This window comes from Pleurodeles waltl, chromosome 3_1 (genome assembly GCF_031143425.1).
Source record: "Pleurodeles waltl isolate 20211129_DDA chromosome 3_1, aPleWal1.hap1.20221129, whole genome shotgun sequence".
NCBI classification, from domain to species: domain Eukaryota; kingdom Metazoa; phylum Chordata; class Amphibia; order Caudata; family Salamandridae; genus Pleurodeles; species Pleurodeles waltl.
Genome location: NC_090440.1, coordinates 178,587,935 through 178,608,577, shown reverse-complemented (window position 1 = coordinate 178,608,577; position 20,643 = coordinate 178,587,935). Strand labels below are relative to the sequence as shown.

At 50.4% G+C, this 20,643-nt stretch overlaps 1 protein-coding gene across 1 annotated transcript; it reads right to left on the bottom strand.

Annotated features, from left to right (window-relative positions):
* Positions 1-268: 268 nt before the first annotated feature.
* On the bottom strand, positions 269-4,310 carry LOC138283899 (beta-1,3-galactosyl-O-glycosyl-glycoprotein beta-1,6-N-acetylglucosaminyltransferase 3-like). Its single transcript, XM_069222105.1, has one exon. The coding sequence runs from the start codon at positions 3,278-3,280 to the stop codon at positions 1,961-1,963; it is 1,320 nt and encodes a 439-aa protein (XP_069078206.1). The 5' UTR covers positions 3,281-4,310; the 3' UTR covers positions 269-1,960.
* Positions 4,311-20,643: the final 16,333 nt, after the last annotated feature.

Genomic DNA, 20,643 nt, shown 5'->3' with positions numbered 1-20,643 from the left:
TGATATGTCCCTCCAGGTCACAGGAAAGGTCCAGGACTTCACTCATGGTACTGGACAGGGTGTAGCCTCTGCACCCACACTAGATGATGGTGAAGCTAAGGCGAACATCAAAAACCAGGATACCAGATACATCCCCTCAGGGCAGGGATACAAGACTGTACACCAAGAACTTCCTTATACATTAAACTTGGATATTGACTCCTGGACATAAAAGAAATGTACTACAGCCGATTTATTCACGAGAAAAAGTAGTTGACACTGCTCAAAATTGTGTATTTACAACTACATGTTTTTAATAATTTATGTTCAGTTTAAAAACAAATAATAATAATAATACCACAAAACTGTGACTTTATCAACATGCATTAGATGTCTGTTGAGCGCATCTACTTTGAACAAACATCAGTAAACCAGTGCTTAATTTGGGCTGGTGGTTGCGGGTGGGGAGCACCTGCACTTATTTTTGAGGGCTGGCATTTATTTTTCTGCATCAGGCAAATACTGAGAGCAAAAGGCACATACGGGAAAGACAGAGAAAAAAAAAAGCAGAAAAGCGTCTCAATGGTAGAAAGCAGAAAGCTACAAGAAGAGGCAGAGAGTGGTTGTAAATGGGTTCCAGAGGCCCGAGATGCCTTTAGGATTACGCTGCCTCATTATTCTGTGCTCGCACATTTAAATGCAGCAGCCGCGCGTTTCAGAGGAGAGCTCTAGGCACAGCACGTTTTTATTTACAAATTAACCACTGCAGTAAACCTAAATGAAAACATATTTTTCATTCTTATGATGCTACGAGGCTGAGGAGTGTCGACAGATTCCTGAGGACATTCTACAGTCGGCAGATATTCATCGCTCACTTCGGTTCTTATGGGTGCATCTGCAGGAATTACAAAGTGTGTACCTCTAAATAAATTATTGATTCTTTTTAGTTCACATTATGATGTCGTGTTTGACATGAGGTAGGTTTTGTGAAAAGATAAATATAACGCAGCTATCACTTTATTTGCATTGCAAATTATTTCATCTAAACGACTAAAGAAAAAACAAAATTTCAAAAACACTCATATGTGTGGCATCATAAATTATAAACTTTTTATAGGAGGTCAGAGGGGACAGAAAAAGGAAAAATGTGTGCAGCATTTAGAAAATAGCCTGAGGTCGTGAAAACAATATGGTGAAATACAGCTATGTTTTCATTTCTGTATCATTTCACCCCTCATACTTTTATTTTTTGTTGAACATTCTGACTTGTCAGTTTTCATAATATTTTATGCAAAATTCGTGCAACTGAGTTTGGGATAAACCCGTACTTGGCAGTATTGGGAAGGTCGGGCTTGGAAATTGCAGGAGTTTAAGTTTCAGTGTTGTAAACATATACAAACATCACTCACTGTGTGTGCAACATTATTCCAATTTGCTACTTGTTAAAGAAAATATATCTGACTTATTTGTCTCTACTCTTTCCATCCCAACCATCTTTTCACAACCCCGATCCTTTGCCTTTACCTCAATTTTTGCCATGCACAAGTCAATTACATTTTTACACACAGAACTTCCAACGTGCGCCTTTTTGGTCACAGCAAAAAAAGTTTAAACCCGAGACTATTTATGAACAAAATGTAAGAATAATATCAGATCCCATACTGTTCCCAATATTACACTCTTACCCCTTTCCTGCCACTCATATCCTCACCCTCAATTACCTACATGCGCTTCTATGCTGTTCTCGACACGTTCCCACGTCCTCTGATCAATTCTCCGTCCAGTTCCTTGTGTGGTCCTCTGCTACACTTTCCTAATATTCTTTTTGTTTCCTTTCCTTAGTCACCTCTCGCTCCTTTGGCTATCTTCCCCTCTTATCACACTCAAATGTCTTGCATGCCACATCTACTTCTCACTCTTCAAATGTCACACTTTTCCCATTCTACTCTTTTGTCTATCTAGCACTATCAAAAGGTCATCGTCATAGCTCCTCTCCATAGAGTGTCTTGTGCCTGAGATATTCTTCAAGGCATTGGATTGCTGTGTTGTCCACTAAGGGGTCAAACTTGTTGGCCATGAGGTGATGCTGCTGGAGCATCCAACTCAAGTCTCCAGCACCATAGACGCAGACGGAACGCCGGTGGGTGCCGGTGCAGGGTGGATAGGGTGCACCCTTGCGGACATCCCCTTCCATGTAGTGCCATTTCACCAGCCGTGCCAGAGCATTCATATCAGATAGTTCGTACTTTTCATTGTAGGGCCTGGACCCGGGCATTTCAGGCATTCGGTGCAGGGTGGCCCAGAGGTGCTCATCAGGGCTGTAAGTATCCTTCTCCCACTCCACCAGCTCCTTCACAACAGGCTCCTCAAACACCGCCTTCACAAAATCTCTTGACACCACAAAGTAAGCGTTACCAGAGAACATAGGGCTGTTTATAGGTGGAGGAGACTTTTCGGTTTGCATATTGACAATGTTGGAGTCTTTCAACTCATGGCGCAGCTGCCACCGTTTCTTCTTGTGCTCTGGTGTCCGCTCAGACTCCATGCTGCTGTGACCATTCAGTACCCGCAGGGCACGTACCATCTCAGCATTGGTCTTAAGAGGGAAGTCGGTGCCGCATGTGTTGAGCAGGTACTTCCACGGCACTGGGCTCTTTAGCAGGTCTTCCATGCAGTTGAGGTCTGCCTGGACCCTGGACCAGGAGGCGTAGACCACCTTCTCGAGCTTGGATGCCACAAACACATTGTCAAAGCATGAAACGATGGCCTGTACCGCCTTCAGGAAGAGCTCGGGGGCCTTGGCGTCCACGTGCACACAGTATATGTTCTGTGGGGCATAGAGGGATCTCAGCAGCCGCTCGAACATCTCAATGTTGTCATGGATGACCATAGAGTAGGCAATGGGGAAGTCCTCCTCTGCGCGGCTCAGTGCAACAGGCAAAAAGCGCCTGCTCGCTCGGTAGTGGTTGCAGTCCTGCGTCTGATTCAGGTAGTTGCTCTCTGTGATGGGCTGATACTTCCTACCCATCTCAAGCCTCTGAATGGCAGCCTCATCCAGAGCCTTTTTGTCGCCTCTGATGATGCGAGAGCAGTTGGTGCCCTCTGAGGGGGATATGAGCAGGTGTGGGTAAAGGCGGTCCTTACACATGACGCTTTCGGGACCCCATGAATCAGTGCGCAGGTCAGACAGCTGGCAGTCCCTGAAGGTGTACACCTTCAGAAGAATAGTGGCACATGCTATCAAAACCAACAGACCCAGAATCTGCTGCAGTTTAACCCCCTTCCTCCGAAAAAAATACATTTCAGGGGTGAAAAGGGAACAAAACAGGAGTCAAGCTCCAAAATCAAAATAACGAGTGATATAATATGAGTGGTGCCTGGAGACCGCACTAGGCGAAGCGAGTGGCACCTTCTAGTTCTCCTGTCATGGATTATTAGTGACGTCGGAGTGCTGAAGTTCAGTGAAAGTTGTTGCCCTGGCAGCACCACAGATTAAGCAGCCAAGAGTCCTGGTGGCGCCGCGTAGGAGGCAGGCTAGAGATGTCGAGGCACCCGTCGGATGCAGGACGGTACTTCAGGGCAGATGCCGACTGTCTCTCTGTAGAGACACACAGGATACAGGCAGAACACCTGGTGGAACCGTTGTTAGGCAGGCTGGCGCTCGGAGGGCACAGGCGGGCTGTCGGCAGGACTCTGGGGGCACAGTATGGATGTACACTGGTGCTGAATGTAGCCTGTGATTGCCGAGGTACACCTGGGATGGAGGCCGGCGCTGGGGGCCGCACACTGTATGCCAGTCTTGAACCCTGGTGGCACCAACTAGAAGTTGAGCTGATATTCTGGAGACACTCACAAGGTGCCAGTTGGAAACCGGGTCGTGCCAGGCAGGAGGCAGACTGGTACTCTGATGGCACACACGAGATGGAGACCGGGGCTCTGTATAGACGCAGTACAGAAAGCAGGTTGGGGATCTGGACTGGCCCTGTCTGCCCCCCTCGTGTGGCAGGTGTAACTGGGGTTTCGCAGTCGCCGGCAAAGACTGTAACTCACTGCACCGCCCCACAGCCAGGTACGCAGGGCGGGGCAGCTATCACCTCCCATCTCTTTCTCCATAGCTTGTTAAATCCGCGCCCCTCTGCGATAACGCACAAGCGAGTTACGAAAGAAGTACACTTGGTCATCGGCCCCTCCCGCTCTGCCCTATACCAACAGGATCTTCCAGTCTTCTGGCAGAGGCGTATCCTGTCCTGCACAACTCTGGGATCCGCCATGCCCCCTTCCAAGGCGGCCCTGCCCCATGAAATCCGGCTTGCTGCCCTCGGCGTAGCATCCTTCACTCGCGCAAGCAACGGGACAGCGACAGTACGCGCCATGCTACCGAGAGGCCCGGTGGGTGGGGTGATGTGACGCACAGCTTCCCTATTCCAAAACCACCACATCAGGAGGCGCGCGGTGACACTGCTAACAAAGATCAGCGAGAGGACCTAAGTAGGAAGGAGAGAGTAGAAAGGAGCGCCGGGTGGGAAGGTAGTAGAAGTGGTACACCGGCACCCCCACCAGAGTAAAGCTATAAATAGTGCAGCAGGTGCTGTGGTACCGGTCCCAGAGGTCTTAGGGGCTCTCTGACCCTTGGTTATGGGTGTGTTTCCGGCTATAACCTGGGTGTGAAGGCCCAGTTTTTCTTGCTTGCTTAGTGGACCCCTAGCGTCTTTGCTAACCCAGGGATCCCCCACCTGTCTTGGCTAGAGGGATTACTGGAATTGAACCACATCCACACCCTTTCACTTAGCCTCAAGCAGTAGCAGTGCTTGAGTCAGCACCTATAGCATGGACGGATGTCTTATTTCCTTCTCGCGGGCGTCTGCGATGTCTCCTTTCATCCTTTAAGAAGAAGAAATGCACAACGCAAGACGCTCAGTCGCTCTGGGAAGGATGACACGTTGGCAACTCATCCGTGAAAGATAAACAGCGATTATAAACTAAGTGATGCATAGGAAACAACCGCACCCTGGGTAGGCGTGAGCCTATGTCGTGCCTGGCATCATTGCTAGGAGGCGCTCTTCCTCCACGCATCTGCCGCTCTCCCCGGTGCCACGTACAATAAATACTTTAAAAGAATGCAATCGAAACTTTCGTTTTACAGGGAACGCTCACCGGAATCGTGGCCAGGCAGGTCCTAAAAGGAACTGGTAACGCTAATCGGTATGGCTTTTAAAACGTCTATGAAGAAAAACACCCATACACGGGCAGCAAGGCACACACAAATAACACAAATGAAAGCACACCCAGAGTCACCGACATACAGCCACATACAATTGCATGCATTCCTGATTGCATGTGTGGATGGATCAATAGTTATAAATGAGTGGTAACAAAGATGAATAGTTGCAAACCTGCATGACTATATAGATAGACAGGTGTGGGTGTACGGAAAGATAATTACACAGCTGTTGGTTGATGCTTGGATGTGTGCATAGTTGTGTGGTTAGAAAGTATTCATAGGAAGCAATGAGTAGATGAATGAATGCATCAGTGTCATTCGGTGAATTTAAGAATGGGTACAAATGGGTGGATCAATGCCTGGGAATGGGTGTATAGATGGATGAATGAAGAAGTGTGGGTGGAGGAGTAGTTTGTTGAATAGAGAGATGAGTGTGTGTGTATTTGTACTTTAACTGAGTGGGCAGACGCATGCCTGTATTGTTGGGTTCGGTTGAAGGGCCAGGTGGATAGATACCACTGCAGGGAAAACATAAGCTTTGCCAAAGGCAATACGTCTTGCCTGTGGGAGAGCTATAGCTTTGTCAATTTCTTTTACCCATGTTATACAGTAGCACCGTTGCTGTGCAGCATGTCTGAAAGTTAAAAAAAAGCATTATGACATGGCCAGTGCTGATCCATTTTCTTAGTATTGGATTATTCTCTGTCTTCATAAAAAAAAACAAAAAAAACATCTTATGTCTGAGCTGAAGTTTGTTGTTTTTGCCCCGCATGAAAACAACACTAAAAACGGCATACAGAGCACTGAGCGCAGTGCCGTTTGCATCTTTCTAGCATCTTGACACTCACTGGTGACTGTTGGCCACTTTTTTCCCTGCGGACAGGTGGGGCAAAGCAACAAAGAGGGTGGGAGGTGCACAGGGCAAGTAACACCGGGGCAGAGGTAGACAGCATGTACAATAACGCAGGAGGAAGGTGGGGGGCAGGGAATGGAACAATACGGGGGAGGAAGGGAGTGCAAGGGAAAATAAATATAATTGAAAGCAACAAGCAGCGGAAGGGCACTGGGCAAGGGAAGCAGTACTTCGGCCATGCTCCAGGGTAGAGCCAAACACACAAAGAGGAAGTGAGGCTGGCATTTTATGACCAAAGAGAAGGAAGGAAATGAGAGTGACGATGAAGCCAACTAATGGTAAATAATAGGTGGACTCTAAGCCCTCTAAGTAAACAAAATGTCTTGCAAGTGACAGCGCATGTACTGTGTTGCAAAGTCATCTTTTTGCCCTGTTTACCCCCATTTTTGTTGCTGCCTGGTGCTGATGGTATCTGACTCTGACTGTGCCCTCGGCTCTCTTAGCCAGACCAAGGCCAGTGCTATGTTAAAACACACACGTGTAGTACAGTACACTAGGTATTAGGGTACCCTTCCAATGGGCCTGACAGACCCTGTAAGTCCCTAGCATTTAGAAGGGCAAGGTAGTATATATTAGGGCATGGAAATTAGATGCCCAGCAGAATTTCTGCACTTGCATTTGTGCACTGCTGTATGCTTTCTGTCCTTTTAAATGCAGGCCTGCGTTACAGCCTGTGTTTAAAAGTTAAATTCATACCATTTGCATGACAGCCCCTATAAGTCCTTAGTAAATAATATGACAAGAAGGTGCCAACTATCTATAAGACCCTAGTATATAATAGGGTATGGAAGGAGAGGCCCAAAAGAATTGCTGCCCTTTACATGTGGGCCCTGCTGAAGTTTTTCTGTAATTTTTTAAATGTAGCCTGACTCTGGAGACTGCATTTAAATGGACATGGTGTCCCAATTCATCTTTAGTGCTATGGGCTTTTCAAATGTGATGAAGTACCTTATTTTCACACATAAGGAGCCCTCAGGGTCTCCCCTAGGGGTCCAAAGGGTGGGAGCCATGTAACTATAGGCAGGGCACTTATAAAATATGTTTTATAAACCATGGTGAGACAAAAACTGATCATTTCATTTTCCCCATTGTAGATACCGGGCTTCATAGGCTCTCATTGCAATATTGTATTTTATTGTAAATATAGTAAGGAAAAATGTGGAAAAGTCATTCAAGGACTTAAAAGATTTTTTTTTGATAAATCCAGCAATTTAACATTGATGAATTTATCAAAACTTGTACAGAAAATAGGTTATAACACTTTTCTTTCTGGAAGCCAAAAACCAACCTTCTGAAGGTTCCCTCTGATTGGTCAGTGCTAACAGGATTAGCAGAGCCGCTTGATTAGGGGTAAGTGGTTGTCCAGCAGAGAGCCTATCTGGTGAAGGGCAGCTCTGGGGTTACACAGGAATGCCAGAACAGGGGGAGGGGTAATATACCATACAGTCTCAAAGGAGAGCAGGACAGGAGGAAATGTCAGATCAACAAACGCCCACCTTCTGGACCCCTCAGCCAGATACCAAGCTTAAGGAAGGAATTTACAGATGTTAGGAGGAGAGGAACTATGGAAATAAGACACACTGGGGGATGGTTTAGTCAGCTCTTACTGCTCTGCTGAAATTTCAGCCATCATGGATTTTGGAAGAATGGTGCTCTCTGGGACAGGAATATGCTATACTTTGGAGGAAGTGGTCATGCATCTGGGTGTCACTCTGCATTCTATTGGTCAGGGTGCTCCCCTTCCTGATGCCCAGGAACTGGGAATAAATATGTGAGAGGTGCATAGTCTCTCAGATCTGTTGCCTGAAACTGCAAGAGGAAGAAGGACTGCCCTGCTGGAATATGGATCTGTACCCTTTACCTGCACGTCTGTGTGAATAGCGTATGCTGCACAATCTGGTACTACAGCCCTGGGGACTGTGCCTTGCTACAAGGTTGACTCAGGAGTGAACTCCTTGCAGCTACAGGCTAACAGAGCTTCACATGCATCATCTCCAGCAAGAGTCCCCAGCCTGGAGTGCATCCAGTGGTCTTCTATGTATTTGGCTAGGTGCAGTGTGGGAATTGTGGTCCAACTTTCCAAGGACCATCCAGGAGATTCCAGACCCTTGGATTTGTGTTTTGTACCCTTTGTACCTGCAAGGAGGACTTCAGGAAACATCTCCTGAAGTTTGGAGAAGTTTGGAGACATTTGGTAAAGTTGGCACTTTGGTGGTCATTACGACCCTGGCGGTCAGAGACCGCCAGGGGTAATGTAGCGTCCGTACCGCTAACAGGCTGGTGGTACGGAGGCCCTTATTACGACCGCAAGCAGCGCTGCCCTGGGGATTATGACACCCCTACCGCCAGCCTGTTTCTGGCGGTTTGCACCGCCAGGAAGAGGCTGGTGGTAAGGGGTGTCCTGGGGCCCCTGGGGGCCACTGCACTGCCCATGCCAGTGGCATGGGCAGTGCAGTGGCCCCCTAACAGGGCCCCGGCCAGCTTTTCACTCTCTGCATAGCAGAGAGTGAAAAGCGCGACGGGTGCTACTGCACCCGTCGCACGGCCGCAACACCGCCGGCTCCATTAGGAGCCGGCTCCTATGTTGCGGCCTCATCCCCGCTGGGCCGGCGGGCGCAAACTTGGTTTGCGCCCGCCGGCCCAGCGGGAATGTCGTAATGGGGGCCGCAGGAGTGCGGCGGTTACCGCTTGGCGGGCGGCAGTACCCCCCGCCAATGTCGTAATGACCCCCTTTGTGTATTTAAGCACTGGAAAGTGTTCATTCTTTAAAAATTCCTATCGCCAGTTCCCTACATTAGATTTGTGTAGTTCTGGTGTTTATTTTCTCATAAAAATAACATATTTTTATAAATCGGTGTGGGATTTTTATTGTGTGTTGTGCCTCACCTATTTACTTTATTGGTGCTTTACACTCTTGTCTCCTAAGTTAGGCCTGCCAGCTATGTTACAGCTCCCAAGGGTTGAGCAAGAGGATAATTTACTGAGAACTTTACTGAACCTATGTTTGGTTAGTGGCCCTATTGTTAGTGGTAGGTTCATACTTACCATTACCAATAACCCATTTTCCAACATGCTGCCTGAGAGAAGACCTAAAGTATGGGTGTGGGGGGGTGTAGGAAAGTACCATCTTGCCTGGCATGTTACCCCCATATTTCACTGTATATATGTTGTTTTAGTGTATGTGTCACTGGGACCCTGCCAGCCAGGGCCCCAGTGCTCATAAGTGTGCCCTGTATGTGTTCCCTGTGTGATGACTAACTGTCTCACTGAGGCTCTGCTAACCAGAACCTCAGTGGTTATGCTCTCTCTGCTTTCCAAATTGTCACTAACAGGCTAGTGACCAATTTCACCAATTCACATTGGCATACTGGAACACCCTTATAATTCCCTAGTATATGGTACTGAGGTACCCAGGGTATTGGGTGCCAGGAGATCCCTATGGACTGCAGCATTTCTTTTGCCACCCATAGGGAGCTCTGACAATTCTTACACAGGCCTGCCACTGCAGCCTGAGTGAAATAACGTCCACGTTATTTCACAGCCATTTACCACTGCACTTAAGTAACTTATAAGTCACCTATATGCCTAACCTTTACCTGGTAAAGGTTGGGTGCTAAGTTACTTAGTGTGTGGGCACCCTGGCACTAGCCAATGTGCCCCCACATCGTTCAGGGCAAATTCCCCGGACTTTGTGAGTGCGGGGACACCATTACACGCGTGCACTGTACATAGGTCACTACCTATGTACAGCGTCACAATGGTAACTCCGAACATGGTCATGTAACATGTATATAAGATCATGGAATTGTCACCCCAATGCCATTCTGGCATTGGGGAGACAATTCCATGATCCCCCGAGTCTCTAGCACAGACCCGGGTATTGCCAAACTACCTTTCCGGGGTTTCACTGCAGCTGCTGCTGCTGCCAACCCCTCAGACAGGTTTCTGCCCTCCTGGGGTCCAGCCAGGCTTGGCCCAGGAAGGCAGAACAAAGGACTTCCTCAGAGAGAGGGTGTTACACCCTCTCCCTTTGGAAAAAGGTGTCAGGGCTGGGGAGGAGTAGCCTCCCCCACCCTCTGGAAATGCTTTGATGGGCAGAGATGGTGCCCATCTCTGCATAAGCCAGTCTAAACCGGTTCAGGGATCCCTCAGCCCTGCTCTGGCGCGAAACTGGACAAAGGAAAGGGGATGGACCACTCCCTTGACCTGCACCTCCCAGGGGAGGTGCACAGAGCTCCTCCAGTGTGCTCCAGACCTCTGCCATCTTGGAAACAGAGGTGCTGCTGGCACAATGGACTGCTCTGAGTGGCCAGTGCCAGCAGGTGACGTCACAGACTCCTCCTGATAGGCTTTTACCTGTGTTGCTAGCCTATCCTCCTTCCTAGGTAGCCAAAACTCATTTTCTGGCTATTTAGGGTCTCTGCTTTGGGGAATTCTTTAGATAATGAATGCAAGTGCTCATCCGAGTTCCTCTGCATCTCTCTCTTCACCTTCTGCCAAAGGATCGACGGCTGACTGCTCAGGACGCCTGCAAAACCGCAACAAAGTAGCAAAGACGACTACTGCAACCTTGTATCGCTGATCCTGCCGCCTTCTCGACTGTTTTCCTGGTGGTGCATGCTCTGGGGTAGCCTGCCTCCTCTCTGCACTAGGAGCTCTGAAGAAATCTCCCGTGGGTCGACGGAATCTTCCCCCTGCAAGCACCAAAAGACTGCATCACCGGTCCTCTGGGTCCCCTCTCAGCACAACGAGCGTGGTCCCTGGAACTCAGCAACTCTGTCCAAGTGACTCCCACAGTCCAGTGACTCTTCAGTCCAAGTTTGGTGGAGGTAAGTCCTTGCCTCCCCACGCTAGATAGCATTGCTGGGTACCGCGTGATTTGCAGCTGCTCCGGCTCCTGTGCACTCTTTCAGGATTTCCTTCGTGCACAGCCAAGCCTGGGTCCCCGACACTCTAACCTGCAGTGCACAACCTCCTGAGTTGTCCTCCGGCGTCGTGGGACTCCCTTTTGTGTCTTCGGGTGAGCTCCGGTTCACTCCTCTTCGTAGTGCCTGTTCCAGCACTTCTGTAGGTGCTACCTGCTTTTGTGAGGGCTCCCTGACTTTCTGGGCGCCCCCTCTGTCTCCTCATCCAAGTGGCGACATCCTGGTCCCTCCTGGGCCACAGCAGCATCCAAAAACCCTAACCGCAACCCTTGCATTTAGCAAGGCTTGTTTGCGGTCTTTCTGCATGGGAACACCTTTGCAAGCTTCTTCGTGACGTGGGACATCCATCCTCCAAAGGGGAAGTTTCTAGCCCCCTTCGTTCCTGCAGAATCTACAGCTTCTACCATCCGGTGGCAGCTTCTTTGCACCCTCAGCTGGCATTTCCTGGGCATCTGCCCACTCTCGACTTTGTCGCAACTCTCGGACTTGGTCCCCTTGTTCCACAGATACTCTCGTCTGGAAATCCACTTTGGTTGCATTGCTGGTGTTGGTCCTTGTTGGACTTTTGGCCATACGCATGGTCATCCCTAGTCTTTTTGCCTCCTTCCTCCTGGTTTTTCTGACCTTTCGCTGTTGGCTCTAGGACTCTGAGCACTTTATCACTGCTGACCAGTGTTAAAGTGCAGGTGCTCTCCCATCTAAAGTTGGTATGATTGGCTTATACCTGATTGGCATATTTAATTTACCTATAAGTCCCTTGTACAGTGGTATCTCTATACCCAGGGCCTGTAAATTAAATACTACTAGTGGGCCTGCAGCGCTGCTTGCGCCACCCACTGAAGTAGACTTTCAAACCTGTCTCAGGCCTGCTAGCGCAGGGCCTGTGTGCGCAGTTTTCTGCCACAGGGACCTGGCATCTAAATTTACTTGCCAGGCCCAGAACTCCCCTTTTACTACATGTAAGTCACCCCTAAAGTACGCCCTGTGGGCAGGGTGCCATGTATGTAGAAAGGCAGGACATGTGCCATATTGCATGGCCTGTCCTGGTAGTGACAAACAGCCTAACTTGGTGTCTCACTGCTGTGAGTGCTGCCTTCTCATAGGATTGCATTAGAAATGCCCTGCCTTATGTGTAGGGGTATTGTCTGATTTATGAGGGCTAGCGTAGGCGTGTTTGGTATGGTTGTGATGGTGATAATAAATACTGCTTACTGGTGTGGGTGTATTTTTTATTACTATCACAGAAATGCCACTTCTAGAAAGTGCGCATTTATCTGTGCTTATGATTCTGGTGTTTTGCAGCTTGACTCCAATCCACGTCTGGGCAGAGTGACAGTTGGGGCTTTGTGCATACTTTTCAGACAGCCTGTACACAGGGAGGGTGGAGGTGTCACTGAGGTGCATCTGCATACTGAATAGTCTTCCTGGGCTGAGAGAAGGGAGAGGCGGGGCACACCTGCATTTGTAAAGACTGTGCCCTGGCCTCACACAATAGGGTCGTTAACCCCCCACTGATGTTTGGAGCCTGTGCTGAAAGGAGAGAGGGGGCACTCCCAGAACCAGTTGTAACTGGCTGGAACCTCCTCTCCCTACCATTGTAAAACACTGTAAGAACTGACTATAAGTACAGGGGAATTTTCCCCACAATTTGAACATTCTTGGAACTTGAAACTGGACACAGGACGCTGATGAATGGACTCACCAGGAAACCGCCATGGACTGCTGCTGCTGTGCTGACCTGTGACCTGCCTGGTCACTAGGAGGAACTGCCACCATCTGCACCCCTTGTGCTGGCCTGTAGCTGGGCCCACCAGCCCTATGCTCCTTCTTGTGTAGTTGTTCCCAGGGGCAGGGTGCTGTGGCCCCTGACCCCTGCAACGATCTTTGACATCTGTGCCCAGGATGCTTGAAGAGAAAAAAAAGGCATTCTTTTAATAGTGGAAGCTGCTGAGGTCCTAGCGCTTTGAAAGCGCTTTTCTTTTGCTTGAGGAAATCACCGCCGCAGCCCGGGTTTTAAATCATGCCCTCGCGCTTCCTGGAGCGCGTCTCTACTAAAAAGAAATCACCGCCGCAACCCGGGCAGAGCACTCAGCTGAGCGCGAGGTTTGTGTTCAGCCCTGTGCCCCCAGGGCACGAAGGAAAACTCCTTGTCGGATCCTAAGGAGCAAGCGTGCTCCTGTGGGTGCCCCCGGGGCGAGGACTGCTCTGGTGAGTCCCCCCGGGGCACCGGAAGGCCCTGCCGTGGGCCGGAAAGAATCCCGAGACGGCCGGGAGAGGAGGAAGCCTCTCCCTGCCCTGCTGAGCCTGGAGAGGCTCTCTCGGGGAGTTCCCGGGCGGACCGAGGCCTGGCCGGAGGCTCGCCCGCGCCGCTGGTCCCCAGCTTGGCCCTTGTGTGGGCCGGCACTAGTTTTTCTGGGCTCCCCCCTAGTGAGGAGAGCCAGACAAGGCTCGGGGGGCCCGACAAAGTTTGCGGGTCCCAGGAGGGGCCCGCACTTGAATCGGAGGGGGTGCGTGGCGCCCCCCTCCGTCCCAAAGGTATTGGGCGACCTGGGCCCCCCTCAAGAGGGCCGGTGGAGGTCCAGGGGGCCCCCAGTGATCACGGGCCCCTGGAGGGGCCCGTTAGGAGTACGGAGGGGGTGTGTGCTACCCTCTTCGCTCCCAGATTTGTCAGGAGGCCCCCGTTTTGCGCAGAGGAGCGCCGGGGGCCCCATTTATTCGTTTTAGGCACTGGAAGTGCCTCTTCATCAAAACAGGTACTTTCTAAAGGGACCAATATACCGATACTCTAAAGTTCTTTTTACAGACTTTATTCATTGTGTTATATTACCTGCCTGTACTATGATGATTTTACATATGTGTGCACATGTTCCTTTTATGGGCGTGACTTGCTAATATGTTTGCTTAACTTGCCATAGGTTTTCTAATGTTCCTACTATGGGCGTTTTATGATATTCTAATGACAAGTGTGCTAATGTGATAACGTGTTTCCTGACTACTGCTTATGTTGCAGAATACTGAGTAACCTGTGTGTTATGTGTGACTACTGCTAGTTTGCAGAGTAACTAATGTGTAACGTTCTGACAACTGCTAAGGTAGCAGGATAGTACTGTTATGTGATGTTTGTCTGATAATTACGTTGTGTACAATACAGGATATTTTCATATAATCTAGTGTTGTGTTTCCTTGGTGGTGGGAATATTGCGTCACATGTATGTGTGTGTTGTGCAGACGCTTTACGCATTGCCTCCGGGTTAAGCCTAACTGCTCGTGCCAAGCTACCAAGGGGGTGAGCAGGGGTTATCTTGGACGTGTAACTCCCTTGCCCTGACTAGAGTGGGTAAGTTCTGCCTGGCTGAGGTGCATACCCTAGCCAACCAGAAACCCCATTTCTAACATTGGAAGTCAGCGGTGAGGATAGGACTTGCGCTTGCACAATACCATTGTGACTCATTATTTCTCTACAAGGATTGCGTTTAGACCATCACATGTTTGGCTTCTCTTAACTTTCTCTCTTTGGTCATTTTTCCTGTTTTCAGTTCTCACGCTTGGGTATTGTGGTTGTCACAGTTGAGTTATTTGTACCTTTTCAAGATGGGGCTTACCTTTGATTTAGAGGACCTGCCGTTTTATACGCAGGGGGAATTAGAGGGGTTCTGTAGAGAGAGAGGGCTGCCTGTAGAAGGGGACCTCAGGAGATCTCTGAATTTCTTTGAAAGGTTTGTGACATTTACCCAGGGAGGGAGTGTGCTTAGGGGGTACCCAGAGGATCCTGAGTGTAGCGAGGGTTCCCAATGGGAGGGCTCCCAGACCTCATCCCTAGAGAGTGGTAGAGAGACTGATCAGGAGGGTGAGAATGACCGGGTGGGGACGCCAGTTGACAGGGAAGGCCCCAGTGATAGGGAGTCCCTTGCTGGGTCCAGTGTAAGAAGCAGGGCTACCTCTCATTCCATGACGCCTGATGAGCTAAGAGATAGGCGGGAAGAGAGGGACCTGAAGTTGCAGTTAGCGCGCCTAGCTGTTGAGGAGAGAAGGGCTGAGGTAGAGAAGGCCTTAGTACAGGAGAGAATGGCAGAGGCAGAGAGGGCCTTTGCCAGAGAAAGACTCGCTCTAGAGCGCAGTCTGAAGGTTCTGGACTCACCAGCGTTGCAGGTGGAGTCCAGTGGTGGCAGCAATGTACAGTGCTGTAGCAAAGATGTTCCTCACATACCCATAGATCTGGTACCTAGGTTCCAAGAGGGGGGTGACATACGTCAGTGGTTAAAGGAATATGAGAAGGCTCTGGTAGAGCGCAGGATCCCTGAGAAGGATTGGGGAACTGGCCTAGGGAGTTTTATTCCTGAGGAGGGGAGGGATGCCCTACTGACTCTAGAAGAGAGTGACAGGGAGGGGTACTCCGCTGTGAAGAACGCACTGATTGTGAAGTATGGTTTTTCCCCTGAGGAATACAGAAAAAGGTTTAGGGGTGGTAAGAAACTGTCCCACCAGTCTTGGGAGGAGTTTGTGGAGGCTTGCTGCATTGCACTAGATGGATGGGTGAAGGGTAGCACAGTAAACAATTTTGAAGGGCTGTTTAATCTGATTCTCAGAGAGCACCTGTTTCGTTGTTGTTTTTCAGAGTTACGCCAACACTTGTCAGTGTGTGAGCTCTCTGACTCCAGGGAGCTTGCAAAGGAGGCAGACTTCTGGTTGCGTACCAGAGGGTCTGGTGTGACATTAGGGGGTGTTCCTAATGAGAGTGGTCTAGGTGTTTCCCAACAAGGTGTGGTGGGAAAGGAATGGAGTGTCCCAGGTAGGTCCCAGTGGACTGGGATGGGTGAGGGACCCCATGTCCCGTCTCTGAGGAGAGGGAATGGGGCTGGGCTGAGGCCCAAGGTGCCCAAGATACCGTCCCAGGCCCCTGAAGGTTCCATGAGTGAACGCCAGGAGGTGAGCCTAACCTGTGCCGTAGGGCCAGCTGTTCAGAAGGATCCCATTTTGTCATTAGGATTTAGGTGGGTGGCTGGTGATAGCGTTCCGCCGGTCCTGGTGGCTGGTGATAGCGTTCCGCCGGTCCTGGTGTCTGGTAGTCTCGCTCTACAGCGGAGGAGGCGGAAATCCAGACATAGGGTTGAGAGGGGGCTGCGGGCCCCAGTGGAGAACCTGGAGGGTCAGGGGTCAGCTCTGAGTGCAGAGCCCCCCGGGAATGACCTTGGTGAGACCATTTCTGGGCTGGGGGGAATCCAGACTCTGTCCGATGGGCAGAGGTCAGGAGACCTGCGCCAGCCAGACTCTTGTATGGCCCTTGGGGAAAGTGTTTCCCTTGTGGGGGGTAGGTGTGCCCCCCAGGAAGTCCTGGTGCGCCAGGCAATGATTCAACCGCAGGGTGGTGACTCTGGGTTGGATGATCAGGTTCAGGGGGTAAACTCTGACCTGATGGGGAGTACGTGTGCTCCCAAGGAAGTCCTGGTGCGCCAGGCAGTGGTTCAACCGCAGGGTAGTGACTCTGGGTTGGATTGCCAGATTCAGGGGGTAAGCTCTGATCTGGTAGGGGGTAGGTGTGCTCCCAAGGAAGTCCTGGTTCGCTGGGCAATGGTCCAGTCTAAGGGTGTCGTCCCTGGACTAGATAGACAGGTTCAGGGGGTAAACTCTGACCTGGTTGGGGGGGCGGTTAGTGTGCTCACCCCCCTGTGTGAAACTTCTGGTGGCTTCTCCCGAGGTGGGGAGACGCAGGACTCTGGAAGTGGGGTTCAGGGAGGGGGAAGCCCGCCCCGGACCCCGGTGCAACCCAAGGGTGTCGTCCCTAGGTTGGGTGGTCAGTCGCCAGGTAGTGATCCTGGGCTGGCGAGAAAGTTGTGCAGGGCTGCTGTACCCAGCACCCTGGCAAGTGTGGATTCTGGTGATACCCCTCCTAGGAGAGGAGGGCGGGATCCTAGAAGGAGGGGTAGAGGGAGGAGAGCCTCGCCTCTAGCCCCTGTAGAACCTATGGGTGCGGACCCTAGGTTGGTGGATCAGTGGCAGGGTAGAGCCCCTGAACTGATCAGAAATGGAGTGGAGACAGGTTGCTTTGCACCTGGGGCTACCGCCCCCCACTCATTATGGTTTCAGAGACCAGAGGCTCCTAGATGGCCTGGGGCCTGGTTCTGGCCATTGGCAGCTAGAGAATCCCCGTGGGTTGGTCTAGGCTGCCTGGGACGCATTGACAGAGAGATCCCAGTGGAGTCAGGAAGGCGTAGAACTGGAACATGCCCCTGCTGTTGTGGGCCTGGGTCCTTGTTCTATCGCCCCAATCAGGAAAGTACATCAAGGTATTGATTGTTCTCCCCTGGATTTTGGCTGGTAGGGGGTTGTGTTGGACTTTTGGCCATACGCATGGTCATCCCTAGTCTTTTTGCCTCCTTCCTCCTGGTTTTTCTGACCTTTCGCTGTTGGCTCTAGGACTCTGAGCACTTTATCACTGCTGACCAGTGTTAAAGTGCAGGTGCTCTCCCATCTAAAGTTGGTATGATTGGCTTATACCTGATTGGCATATTTAATTTACCTATAAGTCCCTTGTACAGTGGTATCTCTATACCCAGGGCCTGTAAATTAAATACTACTAGTGGGCCTGCAGCGCTGCTTGCGCCACCCACTGAAGTAGACTTTCAAACCTGTCTCAGGCCTGCTAGCGCAGGGCCTGTGTGCGCAGTTTTCTGCCACAGGGACCTGGCATCTAAATTTACTTGCCAGGCCCAGAACTCCCCTTTTACTACATGTAAGTCACCCCTAAAGTACGCCCTGTGGGCAGGGTGCCATGTATGTAGAAAGGCAGGACATGTGCCATATTGCATGGCCTGTCCTGGTAGTGACAAACAGCCTAACTTGGTGTCTCACTGCTGTGAGTGCTGCCTTCTCATAGGATTGCATTAGAAATGCCCTGCCTTATGTGTAGGGGTATTGTCTGATTTATGAGGGCTAGCGTAGGCGTGTTTGGTATGGTTGTGATGGTGATAATAAATACTGCTTACTGGTGTGGGTGTATTTTTTATTACTATCACAGAAATGCCACTTCTAGAAAGTGCGCATTTATCTGTGCTTATGATTCTGGTGTTTTGCAGCTTGACTCCAATCCACGTCTGGGCAGAGTGACAGTTGGGGCTTTGTGCATACTTTTCAGACAGCCTGTACACAGGGAGGGTGGAGGTGTCACTGAGGTGCATCTGCATACTGAATAGTCTTCCTGGGCTGAGAGAAGGGAGAGGCGGGGCACACCTGCATTTGTAAAGACTGTGCCCTGGCCTCACACAATAGGGTCGTTAACCCCCCACTGATGTTTGGAGCCTGTGCTGAAAGGAGAGAGGGGGCACTCCCAGAACCAGTTGTAACTGGCTGGAACCTCCTCTCCCTACCATTGTAAAACACTGTAAGAACTGACTATAAGTACAGGGGAATTTTCCCCACAATTTGAACATTCTTGGAACTTGAAACTGGACACAGGACGCTGATGAATGGACTCACCAGGAAACCGCCATGGACTGCTGCTGCTGTGCTGACCTGTGACCTGCCTGGTCACTAGGAGGAACTGCCACCATCTGCACCCCTTGTGCTGGCCTGTAGCTGGGCCCACCAGCCCTATGCTCCTTCTTGTGTAGTTGTTCCCAGGGGCAGGGTGCTGTGGCCCCTGACCCCTGCAACGATCTTTGACATCTGTGCCCAGGATGCTTGAAGAGAAAAAAAAGGCATTCTTTTAATAGTGGAAGCTGCTGAGGTCCTAGCGCTTTGAAAGCGCTTTTCTTTTGCTTGAGGAAATCACCGCCGCAGCCCGGGTTTTAAATCATGCCCTCGCGCTTCCTGGAGCGCGTCTCTACTAAAAAGAAATCACCGCCGCAACCCGGGCAGAGCACTCAGCTGAGCGCGAGGTTTGTGTTCAGCCCTGTGCCCCCAGGGCACGAAGGAAAACTCCTTGTCGGATCCTAAGGAGCAAGCGTGCTCCTGTGGGTGCCCCCGGGGCGAGGACTGCTCTGGTGAGTCCCCCCGGGGCACCGGAAGGCCCTGCCGTGGGCCGGAAAGAATCCCGAGACGGCCGGGAGAGGAGGAAGCCTCTCCCTGCCCTGCTGAGCCTGGAGAGGCTCTCTCGGGGAGTTCCCGGGCGGACCGAGGCCTCGCCGGAGGCTCGCCCGCGCCGCTGGTCCCCAGCTTGGCCCTTGTGTGGGCCGGCACTAGTTTTTCTGGGCTCCCCCCTAGTGAGGAGAGCCAGACAAGCCCCGGGGGCCCGACCAAGTTTGCGGGTCCCAGGAGGGGCCCGCACTTGAATCGGAGGGGGTGCGTGGCGCCCCCCTCCGTCCCAAAGGTATTGGGCGACCTGGGCCCCCCTCAAGAGGGCCGGTGGAGGTCCAGGGGGCCCCCAGTGATCACGGGCCCCTGGAGGGGCCCGTTAGGAGTACGGAGGGGGTGTGTGCTACCCTCTTCGCTCCCAGATTTGTCAGGAGGCCCCCGTTTTGCGCAGAGGAGTGCCGGGGGCCCCATTTATTCGTTTTAGGCACTGGAAGTGCCTCTTCATCAAAACAGGTACTTTCTAAAGGGACCAATATACCGATACTCTAAAGTTCTTTTTACAGACTTTATTCATTGTGTTATATTACCTGCCTGTACTATGATGATTTTACATATGTGTGCACATGTTCCTTTTATGGGCGTGACTTGCTAATATGTTTGCTTAACTTGCCATAGGTTTTCTAATGTTCCTACTATGGGCGTTTTATGATATTCTTATGACAAGTGTGCTAATGTGATAACGTGTTTCCTGACTACTGCTTATGTTGCAGAATACTGAGTAACCTGTGTGTTATGTGTGACTACTGCTAGTTTGCAGAGTAACTAATGTGTAACGTTCTGACAACTGCTAAGGTAGCAGGATAGTACTGTTATGTGATGTTTGTCTGATAATTACGTTGTGTACAATACAGGATATTTTCATATAATCTAGGGTTGTGTTTCCTTGGTGGTGGGAATATTGCGTCACATGTATGTGTGTGTTGTGCAGACGCTTTACGCATTGCCTCCGGGTTAAGCCTAACTGCTCGTGCCAAGCTACCAAGGGGGTGAGCAGGGGTTATCTTGGACGTGTAACTCCCTTGCCCTGACTAGAGTGGGTAAGTTCTGCCTGGCTGAGGTGCATACCCTAGCCAACCAGAAACCCCATTTCTAACAGTCCTCCTTGCAGAATTCCCCTATCACGACTTCTGTGCTCTCTGGGGAATATAGGTGCACTTTACACCTACTTTTTAGGGTCTTGGGGTGGGCTATTTTTCTAACCCTCACTGTTTTCTTACAGTCCCAGCGACCCTCTACAAGCTCACATAGGTTTGGGGTCCATTCGTGGTTCGCATTCCACTTATGGAGTATATGGTTTGCGTTGCCCCTATACCTATGTGCTCCTATTGCAATCTACTGTAACTTTACATTGCTTGCATTACTTCCTTTTGCTATTACTGCATACTTTTGGTATTGTGTACATATATCTTGTGTATATTTGGCATCCTCATACTGAGGGTACTCACTGAGATATTTTTGGCATATTGTCCTAAAAATAAAGTACCTTTATTTTTAGTATATCTGTGTATTGTGTTTTCTTATGATATTGTGCATAT